Here is a 16,429-nt window from a genome sequence, read left to right on the forward strand (position 1 = left end):
GAATAGTTGTTTGTGGATTCTGGATCCATGCATTTATTGTTTTTGTAATATTGTCAATATTTATGAGCCCTCTGGATTTATTGAAAGAATATTTACTACTGGACTCTACTGGATTATTTTTCAATCGTAATACACCCAACATGAAGTGGAACGTTGCTGCCAAACCGTATGTCACACAGGTTAGAGCCATTAGTTCGAAGGGAAGTTGCACACGGTGACCCATAGGGGGTGCTGTAACTCTGCATTTCCACAAATCCGCCCAAGTTCTGCTGAAAAACGGATTCAGAGATTCAGATGCCAAGAATGGCATTCTTTGGCATGCACGTCAAAGATGGAAGCGTAGACGATGACAGCTCTCTGTGGGATATCTGTTTTCCAGAAATCCCATTGTTGTGTGGCCACTCTTGGCATATTGCCTATCTCCCCTTTGACGCCGGCTAATCTGCAGCGCTTGCAGGATGGATGTGGCACCATGGAGCCATTCGCTGTCAAAACAAAACCCGTCTTTGTCAGGAATCCAAGCCTCAGGAAAGCAGCCCCAGCGGCACTGAATCCTGGCGCATCGCCCTCAGATTCCCACAAACGCAGCCTGTTGTCCCAGCGAGGGACCTCTCCTCTTTCCCCTTTCCGCAGCGGCTCATTGTGTCTATGATACATATCGAATTGCACAAAGCCGCTGTCTCAGCTACATTTTTTTAACACGGTGACATTGCCGTGCGTTCCCGTCTCAGTCTATTGTTCTGCAGAAAAACCTTTGCGGACAACCCCACAGATAGACCCGGCCGTCTGGGTACCGTGACAAGCCAAAGTCAACTCTATTGATGCCAATTCTTTTATCTGGTCTGATCAGTTACAGATAAGACATACTACATTTCTTTCTTTTTATTACATTTAACTATCAGCTTTATTCATTAAACATATGAACAGTATATTCATAATTTCACAAAATTAAATATTTGCGCCGTTGTTTTCTTCACTAACAAGCGACGTACATTACCGTATTCCGTATACCGTGTTCGGCCAACGGCGCCCTCTGCTGTGAGTTTAATGCATCACTCCATTCTCTTCGATGGACCAATACAGGACGTGCAGTCTGTTATTAACCAGGTCAAGTTAAAATAAGATTTACCTGTCAAGATTTAAGCCTGCAGACTTATCTTTAGCATACATCCATTTATATAATATGACCGAATCCAGGGTTTTGTGTATTAACTTTCATAGTCTGATACCACGTAGTTGCAACAGTAACAATCAGTTTTTGGAAATGACAGCATTCGTGTATGGGCTGCAGGATTCTCAAGGCCACACTGCGGCCAAACAAAACAGTCAGAGTGGTGTGTGGTTGGGTGGATTAGAACAGTGTGGCTGTCACCAGAAGGTTGCTGGTTCAAATCCCAGAGTAATTTCATTGTTGGACTCTGTGCAAGGACCTTAACCCCCAAAAGCCACAGGGACTGGCTGACGCTGCTTTCACAAAAATGTTTGCTTTGGATAAAAGTGTATAATAAATAAAATGTGAAAAATACTGCCTGTCTGAAACTTCAGCTATGGAACTTGTGCCAACTCTCACACAGACTACAGCAGTGGTTCTCAAACTCGGTCCTTTGGGACCCACTGCCCTGCTTGTTTTCCAGCTCTCCCTGCCCCACACACTCCTGATTACCTGGGTCAGGTGTGTTCAGTCAATCAGAAGCTGAAAGACAGCTGGGACTTGTGTGTGGGGCAGGGATAGCAGGAAAACAAGCAGGGCAGTGGGGGCCGAGGTCCGAGTTTGAGAACCACTGGACTACAGAATCACTGGTGGTGGTGGCTTTTCTAATGGGAACTCTTCATAACTGCATGTCACGAGTCTCCGGAGAGGGGAGCTCTTAATGACAGGGGATGAGGCATCCGAGTCTTTCAGGAGGTTCTGTAGTAGCAGAGGGAAGTCAGTGTCCCTGGGGAAATTGTTGAGGAGCTGATAGGCAGAAGGTGGGGCAGACCTCCAGGGGTAGTAGTGATGAGCATTGTCTTCTCTCATAAGGTTTGTGTAGGAGTGACAGAAAGACTTCAGGTCACATCTGGCTGGCCTCTGGTCATCAGGTAGTATATAGCCCACCTCACTGCAGATGGCCACTGTTGAACAGTTAATGTATTCATCCTGCACGACTGGAATGACCATTAGGGGTCGCTGGTGCTCATTTTCCTCCCAGGTGACAAGCCCACTGATGGGGTCACAGGTTTTCATGCTGATCTCCATCTCAGAACTGCTGACATCTTTCTGATGGAGAGAGTGATTGATAAACATTCTGCATGTGCTGATAAGGGACAGGTACTCAGATTGACTCAGATCTAATTGAGCTTCAGTATCCAGGATAGATGAAGCAGTAGGTAGCATAGTACAATGATGTTAACCTGTGCGTCCGTTTTAGTTCTGCTGAACTTGGGAGGTCATTTGATGAGAATTTATGAAGTGTTATGAAACATTCCACATACCACATCTCAACAGGTACAATATACAAAACCTGCAAGGCATTCAATGTTTTGTGCAAGAAAATCTTCAGTGAGTTCCTGTAACTTGACTTGCATAATATGATAAAATTGGACATTCAGCTCATCTGTTTTTAGGAAGGAAATACTAAAATCTTTGCATTAGCAACAACTGCATTTGCGAACGTAAATCCAGCCATTTATTTTTCACTCAAAACAAAAGCCATTATACATCAGGCAAATGGGAATGAGACCTGGTGTTTTTAAACGGGCAGACGTCCTGGGATCCTACTAACAAAACAATGTCAGATTTTATTGTTCTGAAACATGTTGAGTGACCGTAGCTAAGAAAATTAGCAGGATGTGAGTGTATTGAGATTAAAGATTATTGTTGTGAAGTCTTTGTTCTGAAAGAAGTGTTTCTCTGACAAAATAAATACCATGAATGTTATTTTCCAAGTATACAGCCGATGAAGGGAAAACAGTGCGAGGGATACATGACCCTTTTTCCTGAGGTAACATCACAGTGCTTCAGTGCTAAAAATGGAAGAAGAATCTGGACTTATCTTACCTTCCCATACATCCTAGGCACCCAGACAGAAAGGCTGCCTTTGGCTGGATCAGGTACCACTGGACACAGGGACCTTCTTACCCTGAAGACGACATGACTGTTATCAGGTTATAAGGTAACAATAAGTAACATGAAGAGGTCTGTACTCAGCTATAGAATGGAGTCACCTGAACACAAGTCCACTATCACCCTCAGTCACTGTCTTGCCCACATGGTGATCTTCACTATCAGACTCTCACCTCTCTCTGTGCCACAGGATGGTGATCAGTATGAATGTTGCGAAGACAGAGATGATGATGCAGGATAGGATGGTCAACAGTGACAAATCACCCTGCCCTAGGACATAAAAAGACCAAATTGTTCCAGAAGGGGGATGTAAAAGCACAGGAAACAGGCTTGTAGCTGGACTGATTCACTACAATGCTTCCTTGTCCACTTATTAGGATGAATGGCGTGTTTTTGTCGCAGAACATGGTTCCCTTTTATGGTAATGAGCCTCACTGGTATTGGACAAATTAAGCTTCATGAACCATTTGCTGTATTATATGATGCCCACTAGATGGTGCTCTATGTTAAAAAAAAATTTCGAAGCATGCCCCAAAGCAAACTAATGTTGTCAAATAATACAACAAATAGTCCATTTGGCCATCACATTTCCTAGGGTGAGAGTCAGGTTCTGGTTTGGGGGAGTAGAATTTGAGTGTCCTCACCTACAACCACAGTGATTGGCAGTCCAGCTGTTTGTCCCACATCTGTGCTGACCTCCACATGGATGTTGTACTCTCCGCATAGCTCGCTCAGCAGGTGCCTATGACAGCTGGCCGGCACCACAATCCCTACGACACGCACACAGTACACACGCATATTGGCACATGTGCAAACTTGACCTTCTGCTGTTGCCATTCAAAACAATTAATATGATACACAAATGTTTACCGATATGGCAAAGTTACACATGTATTGTATCATATAATGTCAATATTATAAATTCTTAAATTGTCAATGCAGTAGTTTGTAGGTGGCCATAATATTTTTAAATAGTTGTATTTGCATAAATTCATTTAACTTGAAAGAATATTTGCAGAAAATAAAATGATTCAATGGTAAATTTATCTTCTATTCTAGTTTTTAAGCAGTCCAAGGCATGTATACATAATTAAGATATTGATTAACTGGCAAAACTGTGGGACTTAGATTCTTAGTACAAAATTTTTCATTCTAACATTTTTTTATTCTAACATAAATTTGTTGTGTTCTCATTTGGAAGACAGTGAATTATTTTTGAATAAAATACCAGAGCTGAAATCTTTAATGCAATTAAACACAAAATATACATTTCAGGGTGGCATGGTGGTGCAGTGGTTAGCACTGTTGCCTCACACCTCTGGGACCCGGGTTCGAGTCTCCGCCTCGGTCACATGTGTGTGGAGTTTGCATGTTCTCCCCATGTCGTGGTGGGGTTTCCTCCAGGTACTCTGGTTTCCCCCCACAGGCTAATTGGAGTTGTTAAATTGCCCGTAGGAGTGCATGTGTGAGTGAATGGTGTGCCCTGTGATAGGCTGGCCCACCATCCCGGGTTGTTCCCTGCCTCGTGCCCATTGTTCCGGGATAGGCTCCGGACCCCCCGTGACCCAGTAGGATAAGCGGTTTGGAAAATGGATGGATGGCTGGATTTACATTTACTCAAAGCTGCTTAACGAGCTAATCTATAGCAAAACCTTATGACTCTCCTCCACCTTACATCGTTGCTTTAGGATTTTCCACCCCCTAGTGGAAATATTGGGTACTCACACTGATTATCGCTACATTCCAAAGTACAGATTACTAAACCATCTTTTTATGATCTTGTAACCCTTCCTGCACAACACCCATTCCATTGTAAAATAACAACAATACTAGCATTGTAATTACAATACTATATACTAATAGTATTGTACTTTAGTATAATATTAGTTATTTTTTATTAAATATTAATATTATAAAGGGCATAATGTTTGCTTAGCAGGTAGCATGTTTCCTCACACCTCTCGGGATGAGCGTTTTAGGTTTCTGTGTCATTTGCATGGTATCCCCGTGCTGCATGGGGCTCCTCTGGGCACTTGGGTTTTCCTGCCGCCATCTGAAGACGTGTCCTTAGGTTAAATGGCATCTCTCAGTGGCCCGTAATGTATGTTTCTGGGCATGGATGCGTGTGCCCATTAAGGGACTGGCATCCCACAAATACACCTGCCTCATGCTCTCTGCTACCCAAGATAACATTCAGCCCCTCCCGTGACTGACAGATGCATTATACTATAATCCTACCCTTAAAGATCTAGTGTCTATGCAGAGATAACCTTTAGGTCAGCTGTTCAAACCCAGGTGTGTGGACTCTTCAGCCAATCAGTCCTCTAGTAATCTAATTAGGGAGTTGCAGTGAAAACCAGCACACATGACGGCCCTTTATGGATAAGATTGCCCATTGCTGTTACAAATGATATTATTTGAATATGTTCCCTAGTTAAATCCATATTATATCCACCCATCCATCCATCCATCCATCCAACCACGTTTCCTGTTTAAGGAAGCATAGAGAGAAGCTTAAACAAGACCTCTCTCTCCAAGACCCGAAGCTCTAACCCTCTCTGGTGGCTCCCCAGGCCTTCCTAAGGCAGCTGGGAGCCTGTAATCTACCCTCACCCACGTCCTCCAATCAGGGATACTCACTTCCGACTTGGTCATTCATGTGCTGCCAGTACAGGGTGTAGTTCCGGATGAAACCGTGCTGCTGCTCCACAGGAATGGGCTCCCACTGCAGGATCACACTGTTGCTTCTGAGCTCTACGACCTGCAGCCTCGGTCCAGCAGATGGCACTGTGGAGCATGATTTAAGAAATCAGGTGAGGTATGCATGCGGACCGGAGGCTTCAAGGAATAAAGTTGACATCGCGGGGTTAAGGGCGCAGGCCCACCTTGATCTGGAAAAACCACATAAAATGTTTTGGTCCCCTTGCTGAGGAAAGCGAGCATGCAAGCAGAGGGAACTAAAGCTAAAAGATACGACAGATGTAAGATACAAAAGCCTCTGGGAGATCGCAGCGAGGTGTCACGTGAGAGGCTCATGTAAACACGGTTGCCATCCAAACCAACACTGTATGTATATTTTATGCATTTATGAGTTACTATATTTTTGTGGGATGTTTGCTGGCCTTCGCATGTCATCTGCAGCTTTTGCAAAATTCCCAAAAAATTCCCATTTAATGTTTTATGCCGAACCCCTATATAAATATATATATATATATATATATATATATATATATATATATATATATATATATATATATATATATATAAATCGCAGGGAAAGTCGCAATTCAGAAGGCAGAACTCTGCACCTCAACAGCTATTTATAACCTTATAAAAATCTGACTAAGCTGCAAACTCATCCCAATGATTTATGTCAATCAAAAACACAGTGTTCGGTTATTGTCACTTCAGACGTCTGAGCCACGTCTACGATATGCAAAGAATGGAACGAGAACTTAATCCAGAGACTATGAAGCTGTTATTTCATTAGTCACAGAGATGAGAAATCAGATCAAGATGTGGGGGTTTAATTACAATTTAATATCCAATATCCCACTTCAGGCTTGAAAGCCAGGCGCGGTTAGATGAAGTGCAAACAGAGCTTGCAGAACAATGCAAAGTCCAAACTGAGAAACCAAGAGGTCAAACACCAGAGAGATCCAGAACCAAAACTAACACTCAGACAATGACAGATGTGACAACACTGTCCAGAGGAACAGTCACAGAAAAGCGGCATTGTATCGTCATGATGGGATGACAAAGAACTGAGACCAGCGGGAGGAAGAGAAACCGTGTGAAACTACCTTTAGTTGCTAATCCTGGATTGTTCCTTTTAGCCCAACCTTAGCGAGAGTGATAAACGGCCTGATCAGCGCCTCCTACCAGAAGCAGAGGAGGGAGACGAGGCCAGCGTACCTCCCTGTCGTGTGTAGATCTCCACCGCTTGCTCCTGCCCGGGCAAAGATCCGTACAGGGCCCTTACTGACACTTTGTAGAGAACCTCTGGCCTGATCCCCTCTGAAACACAAAGGCAGCATGGTGGGATTATCCGGGTTCCTACACTGAGCCCAGAACCTGCACATTTCTTTGGATGTTAGATGAAATTCTAAGGAGATCACTGACTTCTGAGCGTCACAATTCACATCTCGTTAATATTTTAGGCACAATGCTAATCTGCTTACCAAATTGTGTATGCAAGTAAATGTCTGGATAGTACAGGGAAGCTGGCGTCCGGACAAATGTTTTATCCATTATCCAAAGTCCTGGTGATTATCGTGCATGTGCCACATAATCACGATTAAATCATAATGTGATATCGTGCACCGCTAGCACTTGTACTACTACAAATGACAATAAACCTTTTGAATCTGAAGATGCAGCAACCGCTGTCATTCCTGCAGTGTTTTTGCTCTCAGCTGTGAACCCATGACCACTAACTACTGGCCGCCTCTTTCAGTTTGCCCTCACGCGAAACAGCAGCCATAAAAATGTAACAGACATGCCACTCGGTTTGCAGAATGACACAGAGTCTAACCTAATGGGCTGGGCTTTCACATAACAGTTTGGCTTGGAGTGTACACATTTATTTAGCCATACATTTTTAATAGGCACTTATCCTGTCATTACAGTGGTGAGCTGGATCCAGTCCCAGGAAACACAGGGCACTGCTTCTCAACTGGTGGGTTGTAGCCCGAAAAGTGGGTCACGGGACCGTTTTCAGTGTGCCGCAACGTGGGTGTTTATTTTTGCCGCCAGCACCACCCCCATCGGCAAATGTAACAAAATTTTCCTCTCGTATTTTTTTGTGCCAAGAAATAATTTGGGTTCCTGAGGCTAAAGCAGTTGAGAACCAGTGATGCGGAGCAGGCAGCATTCTGGGCAGGAAACCAGTGCATCGCAGATTACTCCACACAATCTTCACACATCTAATGTACCCAAACTGCAAACTAGACTACTGCACCAGACATCCATTTTCCACATTGAAACAAAACAGGAGGTACAGACTCTTGTCACAGAATGTTGAAAGGATGGACTGAATCTCTTAATTCCAACAGACCTGTGATGACGGTGTGATTAGTCCCGTTTTCCAGCATCTCCCAGTACAGATAGCGTGGTGCAGACTCGGTCACTGCGAACCAATCCACCACATAGCGGTTTGCTAATTGGCTCTCTAGCGCTGTCCATCGTACCAGGAGCCTGAATTCATCCAATGGCAGCACACTGATGTTCTTGGGAGGCGGGCAGACTAAGAATAAAATGGCATAGATAAACTCCTTTTGAGTTTAAGACATCTTATTATCACTATCAGCTAATGATGGACAACATAACACTTCATGAACCATTTGCTGTATTTTTTGACCCCACTAGATGGCGCTCCCTAATCAAAAAAGACACAAAACATACTCCAAAGCAAACCAAGAGCACCATCTAGTGGTGTTGAAAAAAATATACTAAAAGCTACACTACTGTTGTTCAAAGGTTCAGATTCCGGCTCTAGGACCATCATGCTCCTTTTCCTGTGCAATGTCATTTTCTCATATGTTTTGTTCATAAATGGAGGCTTAAATCCCTTACTGGAGAAGCAGTGTGTGCTTGTAAGCTACTCAACAAGGGGTCCGAAAACAGCAACCGGTGGCTGGCGGGTCACCTGGATCTGTGGCAGCAGGAATCCTCATACACGCAGGCGGGGAGGCGCCGGCGGAGGTGACCAGGGACACGCTGCAGGAGCAGGGCTGCTGGGGCAGGTCCAGCTTGCAGGACGTGGAGTTTGGGGAAACAGCCCCACAGCCCATGTCCCGTGTCTGTGTGGGGGGGTCCTCACACCCGCATGAAGTGTTATACCCCACAACATTACCATTGGCCAGGCTGGGCGGCAGTGGCTATAAAACACAGGACAAAGAGCCATGTGCAGACACACCTTACATTAACAATAATAATAATAATAATAATAATAATAATAATAATAATAATAATAATAATAATAATAAGATAATGTCTTGCGTTCTCTATATACACATTTATTTAGTAGGAAATTTTATCCAAAGTGATGAACTGAAAAAGAGGGGTCAGCTGGTACACAGAGCAATTAGGATTAAGGCTTTGCTCATGAGCGCAACCCGTAGATGACTCTGCCCAGGGGTGCCGTAAATAGGGGGGAGGTTAGGGCGAGTCCAAGGGCGAGTCCCCTGAGTGACTAGGGCCCTAAAAAAATTTGGAATTTGGAAAATAAGTGTTGGTGTGGGTTGGAGACCCAATATGCTTTCATGAGGTTCAGAATCTCTAGTGATGGTCCTAGTTATGTGTCACCAGACAAGAACAGATAAGAATAAATATTCTGATCACAGGCACGGAACCCTAACTCACTGAACCAACACAGCGCCCCCTGCAGGCTATAATAATTGGGTATGGACTCCAACTGTTTGAGTTACTGCATCTCTGCCAGTGACCAGAATGCGGAAGGGTTAACCACACAAGTTTATAAGTACGGATGGGGTGGGGGGGGTGGTCGTTGTTTAATTCTCACCTTCCAGAGCAGGGTGACTTTCCTAGACCCTCCTGGGCCTGGAGGCTCCACCTGCATCCAGATGTGGGGGGCAACCGAAGGGGCTAGAGGGCAGAGGGGTGACACACATGCACGTTCACTCATGTGCACGCCCAAGCCGTCACTCTACAACCTGCACTCTCTGGGGAGTCACACCAGCGCTCCATCAGAGCTTAGATATCCAACACGCCGTTTATGCCAGACCACCCTACTCTCATTGCTAAGACAACAGACACATCCTGGGCTGTGATCACAATCGCTTCCCATTGCAGAAACAGTGCGATACATAGTATGCCTGCCATTCTATAATGCTGTTTCAGTTCTCAATGGCAAACCTGACTCACTGTATAGTGCACTATAAAATGTCCACAAGACACTGCAAGTTGTACTGTACAAATGATGGGTTAGGGTACAGACAATTGTCACCTGTCAAAGGATACAAACGCAGGACACCTTGGAATTTAGTTCTGAAATTGTTCATCGACAAATTCCCCACAGCAAGTAGTCAGTGAGCAAGTGAACCATTTCGAACACAGCCATTGTGTCTGTCACCATAGAAACAGTTGGGCGCCGGCTTCTATGCACCCTTGAGAGAGTCTCTTTCAATTTACCCACCCCCCCTACAATATGTTACCTCCTTCCGCGGTGCGTGCCTCCAGGACCGAGCTCCAATCGCTCCAGTGCTGCGAGCGGTGGTAGCGGTATCGGATCTGCACGGTGTAACGGGTGAAGGCAGAGAAAATGCACAGTTCCACGGTGTGTTTGGTGGAGAGGGAGAGGGATCGCTCCGACACCTGTGCGTATTCCGTCCTCCTGAGGTCCTGCTCCAACACTTGGGGTGTAGTCTATAGGGACAAGGGTGAATGCGTGACTCACAGCAATGGGAGCCTCAATGGCGCCACCTTGAGCCGAAATGCACACAGTCCTTGCCTCAGAAGTAATCCATCCTACAAACCCTTACGTGGGTCAAATTTTTCATAAATCAGATTTACCTTCCCATACCACTCATGACACCTGAAGCCAGAATTAGGCAATCTTATCCACAAAGGGCCAATGTCTTCGCAGGTTATTGGGATAACCTTATTGGTCAGCTGTTCAAACCCAGGCGTGAGGACTCTTCAAGGTGGAGGCAGGGGTGGGGGGGGGTATTGATTTTATTATGTAAAGCATTTTACATTGTATTTGTATGAAAAGTGCTGTATAAATAAAGTCTGATTACTATTTATCTGTCAATAAATCAGTCTAATTAGGGAGTTCCAGCGTAAATTCGCATACCCAATGGCCCTTACTGGATGAGGTTGGTCACCCCCTGCTTAAAGCAAGAAAAACAAACTGAAACTATACTACTAATTCATACTTACATACTAAATAAAAAAAGAGATGGATTAAATATAATTTCCAGTTTCTCACCTTTTTGTTATAGGGTCTCCATAAACTCTGTATCTTGGATATTTTTTGCATAAATCTAGATTTACACAAGTAAGTTAAGCAAGTCGGGAGTTGCCTGTATACATTGATCCTGCAGACTGGCACCTGAACCATATTTTATTGTATATCATTGAAAATTTTTCAGAGCATATTTGGCTTTATTATATTTTATATGGTTATACTGTTGTATACGTCCCAAAGAACATTGCTGGATGGGAGGCTCTTTTAGGTTGAGAATCCTAACTGTAAACCAGGCCACATGTCAGGATTGGTCCCTGTCCTATGACAATTCCCTGCTTGGCCAGCAGGTGTCGCTGGTCATCCCATGTCCAATCACTACAAACAATCATCTGGGGATGAGGCGTTTAACCATTAATGCAAGTAGCTAAACTTTTTTCGTAGTTAGTCGGGAGGCTCTGTGTTAACCAATGAAACACAATAATATTGTTTGGGTGGATCACAGAGTTAATAACAGTCCATAACTCATTATATGACTGCTAAACTTTATGATAAAGCAGTCATCTGCATACTGAGAGTGTTTGCCCATTTTCATTGATGTATCAGCAACTGGACTCATTTTTTCCAATGCACACTTTGTAATTAGTAATTTCTATTTTTCTATGAACAATGTTGATACGTGGGTCTCAGAGGGCTGTGGGACCGTGACAGACAGGTGAAACCACGAACTAAGAGCACGGGTCGGTACCAGAGGTGGACAATTCAGGTCCAGAAAGTAAAAACCCAGACTAGCATTGTGTTTCAACCACCCAGTTGAGTACTCTGTTACTCTATGATCAGCTGCTTGGTTGAAACAGAACCCAGGTGAGGATTTTTACTTTCTGGACCAGAAATGTCTATTTAAATCTAATTCACCATATGATGATGTTCTGAATGGCAGATCAGACCACTGGGAAATTTCCTCGTATGTTCTGGGCCTGAATAAGAAGGAGTTGCTGACCTGGGTCTCAGACAGGTACCACACTTGATACCTCAGATGGCCTTCTGCAACCTCCCGGGGAGACAGGGCGAAGTGTGGGGGCAGGGACCACCGGAGCTGCAGGCAGTGGGGGCGCCCTGCTACGGGGCACAGCTGGGAAAGTTTGGGGGGGTACAACCTCACTGGGGTGGAAGCACAAGCAGAAGGACAGTAATCATTTCTTTTCATTTCTTTTTGAAGCTTCTTTTCAAAAAATGAGGTCTGGAGCCCCTCTTAACGGGATCTGACCTATTTCAAGGCCGTGGAGGCAACGGTGAGCTGAGGTGGCCTCCCCGTGGGCTCCGCGCATCGTCACGGCGATGCAGTAGTAGGCTGTCACCGTGGTGATGTTCACTGAGCAGTGGTCCCTGACCGTCTCACAAGACCGGACCTTATACACCTCACCATTAGGCTCCAGGGTCCTAAAAATGGTGGGTGAAGACACACCAAGCTGAAATGGGCCATTACTCTTCAATACAAGCCATGGTAGAAACAGACATTTCCTGTCAATATCTTAAACATGCGTCTTTACTAAAATTATTTTCACATTATCTGGTGCTGATCAGAAGACAGAAACCAGTCTGATCATATCGCCTGTAACATCCTGCACAAACTGTCAAAAGTAAGCACCTTTCCCCTCACACTGATAAATACTCACATGCTTCAGTGCAGGAAGCTCATTTGACCACAACAGCCAGGGACATGCACTGATATTACATTTGAGGGCCTCAAGCTGGCTCCAACCTCAATATATCTGAAATTTAAGGTCAGCCCACCAATCCTGAGAGCTCTTAGAACACAGGGTTAAGCTAGAGGGGCGAAAGAAACCACAGAATCTACACTAGAGGCCCAAGCTGTGGAAACGCTTCCTATTTTTAAGAGACTGCAGAACGTTATTCTAGTTACTTATTTTATCGACCAATGTGTGATATTTGGTAACATTTCGTTTATCTAAACATCACCACTAATATTCATGTAGTTGTCTTTAAAGCATAATGCCAAAAGTGCCAGGGTGTTTCCACAATTTTGCCAACTAGTATAAAAAGGACAGCGACTACACTGACTTTGGTCTCGTATGCTGGGAGGAAATCCCCAGCTGTGTGTGCCAGCATGAGCAGAGGACGCACGCCGGCTGCAGTCTCAGCCAGCCACACAGTTTCAGCCTTTACTGATGTTCTGCTGAACTGGCTGAGGGCAGCAGGACCTTTATCTGCTCCTGATCTGCCCCAGTCACTGTCTACTGATGGCGCATTTATATCCGCAATGCTGTTCAGGCACCATGCACGTTTGATAGCATATGGTCATGCAAAACGTGCAACAATTCACAGAGAAGCCACTCTCCCGGGATCTGCAAATTGCACCGAGGGGGGGATCCCACCCCCCTTGCTGCGAGACCCCCTCTTTTTCATTTTTTCACAGAATTCACAGACCAGAAGGAAAACAAAAAAGTCGCTAGAAATGTTACTGAATTTCTATTATTAATTATAAATATATATATCAGTAACAAAATAGTAATGTAAGTACCAAAAACAGTAATAATGATAGTAAAAAGTAGCGGTAAAACAAGATTTAACCATAACTAACTTGACACACCACATCGCTTGATCTTGAGGACAGTATCTATACACAATTCAATTCAATTGATAGAGCAGGAAAGTTATATCATATAATGATTAAAATCAATACTGCCTTTCACTTAGCCTCCGGGATCGGCTCTGGACCCCCCCACGATCCTGAGAAGGACAAGTAGTTTCAGGAAATGGATGGATGGATGGATGGACGGTACTTAAGAAAACTATTCAATAAATGCCTGCCTTCAGCAAACAGAAAAGATCTAATGGAGGACGAGACTAATAAATCCAACACTAATCCCTGAGCAGCAACAGGCCAGAAAAAGTCAGTCCTGAGCAGCTGCTGCAGAAACGAGGCGAGTATGAAGCTGCCCCGTCTTGCATATGCGTGGGCAGAGATAATTAGCATCTGCTCAGAGGACGCTCCTTCCCTGAGCCTATCGCTCGGAGCTGCTGCACGGCTGCACTGTTTATAATCAGCGTGAGTGTACTGGCATGGTGCGTGCTGGAGGTGAAGTCCCTAGGCCAGCCTGAAGCTCAGTATCAGTTCATCTCCAGAAGAGAGTCAATGCCATCCATCTGCATGCATTTCCCATTAGTGAGGCCTGTCAATCAATGTTGTGCACAAGGACTTTCCGGTGCCCAGAGTGCAGTCAAAGGGGGTCGGGGTGGGGGGAGGGTGTGATCGCCGTCTTACTCGTTGATCTGCAGGATATATGAGGTTGCTGGGACGGTGCTGTCAGGTCCATGGTTCCACCAGCAGGTGGCATTGCTGTGCTCCAGGAACTCACAGTCTAGAAGGGTTGGAGGGGGCAGGGCTATTGAAACAAGTAGAGATCATGTTAGACCAGCTTGGAATTGATGAATAAGTTCATCACAATTCACAATTCAAACACAATTCACCCCAAGTTGCCTGTTGCAAAAAATTACAGAGAAAGATATAATATTCACATACTATATGAATAAATATTTACTGAGGATATTTATAAGAAAATATGGCTTAATTTTTTCAATCAGAGGTTCTCGGACTCATCCCAACTGCCCCCCCCCCCCCCAATGACATCCCTGCATATAACCAATTTGTTATCCCAGGCACCACAGCCCCCACTACACCTGCAATGAGAGCAACTCCCACTGTGAGGACGAGGCAGTCAGCCACCTTGCAATGCATCAAAGTCATGATCCCGTGTCTCCAGGTCCAAGCATGACACCTGTAAGGCACCGTCAATGAATGACCCACAAAACCATCCATCCATCACCATTACCACTGAATCCCAACTGGGGTCGTGGGGGGACCCAGAGGCTATCCCGGGAACCAACCCTGGGCAGTTGCCAACACACCTGAAGGTACGCGCGCGCGCACACACACACACACAGGGCCAATTTAGCCTCGCCAATCAACCTGCACTGTACACTTTTGGACCGTGGGAAGAAACCGGATCCCCCGGCGGAAACCCACGGGAACATGGGGAGACCCGGGTCCGAACCCAGGACCTTCTTGCTGTGAGGCTGCAGCACTAACCACTGTGCCCCATAATTAAAGACCGGTCACACCAAATACTCAAAATTAATACTAATAAACCAAAAATAAGATTACCTAATAATCATTTCTCTTTTTAGGACATCGCGACAAAATCTTTTACCGACAAAATGGATAAAGCTACGAACGTTTTTTTCATTAAGGGAAGGTGAGACAATTAAAGCTTAACACACGTTTATTTTTTAAAATTGTGTTGCAATATTTGCGGATCAAATTTACATCAACATTTCATGCCAGTGATGTGATCTCCATCATTTCCATCCACATGTAATAATTTATGTATAATATATACTCTTACTGTTATACAACAGTTAACAGCGGAGGTAGAACAGAAACCAGCAGGACCTGTATTGAAAGAAAAAAAGGTGTGTTAGGTTGTTAAATAGTCCTTTCCAATATTCTGAAAACCATTTCCAGTACATTTTTTTGGGGTGGGGTGTGATCTCAAAACACCCCTTAAAGTTTAGAAATTAGTTCGAAGAGATTCTTTCGATCTATGCCATGCGTTATATTAACGGATGTTATTCAGTATGTAACCCTCGACTGCTCTATGAAATAAAAGAGCGAATTTTAATTCTATGCGAGGAACAAATGTATTCAGCTTTATTAAAGCAAACATACTTGTTTACCCATGCATGATAAAAGGTAAAAATAATACAAGACTTTGAAAGATAAAGGTACGGTAATATAAAAGTGACAGAACACATTATTTTTCTGCACGATTGAAAACATATATTACCTTAAAACGACGCATTTCCCAACTTACTTGGAAAATGATGTGACAGGACCGCTGGCACTGACGATGGCGAACTAGTTCGGATAGGAGCGGACGGTCCCTGCAGTTTTCTCACTTGTTTTTAACTCCTCTGCATGGTTAAATTTGCATGGTCACCTGTTCGCATTTATGGTGAATCGGGAGTGGAGTGCGTGTGCATTGTTAGGTTCGATCGCTCAGGCTATAGCCTCGAGTATTTCAGCTCCGAAGCCAGTCTTCCTTAAAATAAAAAAGTCACACCCCAGGTAAACCTGACTTGCTAAAACTAGCTAGAAACTTCCCTGGCGGAGAGTTAGAAATGCAGTCGGCTCTGGTGCTGTGACTAACGTCGGTGTTCTGGATTTTCTATGTAACTTGTACACCTGCCCGTTATTAGTCAAAAGCCAATAAACATTAAATGACGTCCGGCTGCATTTTAGATAATTATTGTGATATTACCCCCGATTAAATAAGAATCTCAGTCGCCCCGTCATCAAGTAGCGCACTGAGCGG

At 44.4% G+C, this 16,429-nt stretch overlaps 1 protein-coding gene across 5 annotated transcripts; it reads right to left on the minus strand.

Moving 5' to 3' along the window:
* Positions 1-818: 818 nt before the first annotated feature.
* Positions 819-16,167, minus strand: LOC125716520 (interleukin-6 receptor subunit beta). 5 transcript variants are annotated; one of them, XM_048988919.1, is made up of 16 exons: positions 15,929-16,164; positions 15,461-15,507; positions 14,782-14,833; positions 14,320-14,440; positions 12,301-12,473; positions 12,034-12,194; positions 10,282-10,492; positions 9,630-9,712; positions 8,754-8,985; positions 8,163-8,351; positions 7,022-7,123; positions 5,747-5,893; positions 3,751-3,876; positions 3,280-3,376; positions 3,041-3,122; positions 819-2,260 (listed from the first exon to the last, which is right to left on the minus strand). In XM_048988919.1, exons 5-16 carry the CDS (start codon positions 12,359-12,361, stop codon positions 1,787-1,789), a joined length of 1,965 nt encoding a protein of 654 aa, XP_048844876.1. In that variant the 5' UTR covers positions 12,362-12,473; positions 14,320-14,440; positions 14,782-14,833; positions 15,461-15,507; positions 15,929-16,164; the 3' UTR covers positions 819-1,786. The 5 variants fall into 5 exon arrangements, with proteins under 5 accessions (XP_048844876.1, XP_048844874.1, XP_048844875.1 ...); XM_048988917.1 differs by having other exon boundaries at positions 14,736-14,833; XM_048988918.1 differs by having other exon boundaries at positions 15,902-16,164.
* Between the last annotated feature and the right edge of the window lie 262 nt (positions 16,168-16,429).

This window comes from Brienomyrus brachyistius, chromosome 21, assembly GCF_023856365.1.
Source record: "Brienomyrus brachyistius isolate T26 chromosome 21, BBRACH_0.4, whole genome shotgun sequence".
Classification (NCBI taxonomy): Eukaryota; Metazoa; Chordata; class Actinopteri; order Osteoglossiformes; family Mormyridae; genus Brienomyrus; species Brienomyrus brachyistius.

What these genes read in the sequence shown, in the direction of transcription:
- LOC125716520 (XM_048988917.1), bottom strand. Translation starts at nt 14,802, where the DNA reads ATGACTTTGATGCATTGCAAGGTGGCTGACTGCCTCGTCCTCACAGTG. An exon ending in GGCACGCACCGCGGAAGGAG is followed by an intron (nt 9,713 to 10,281) that starts GTAACATATTGT and finishes TCTGCCCTCTAG; the next exon opens with CCCCTTCGGTTGCCCCCCAC. An exon ending in AAGTCACCCTGCTCTGGAAG is followed by an intron (nt 8,986 to 9,629) that starts GTGAGAATTAAA and finishes TGTGTTTTATAG; the next exon opens with CCACTGCCGCCCAGCCTGGC.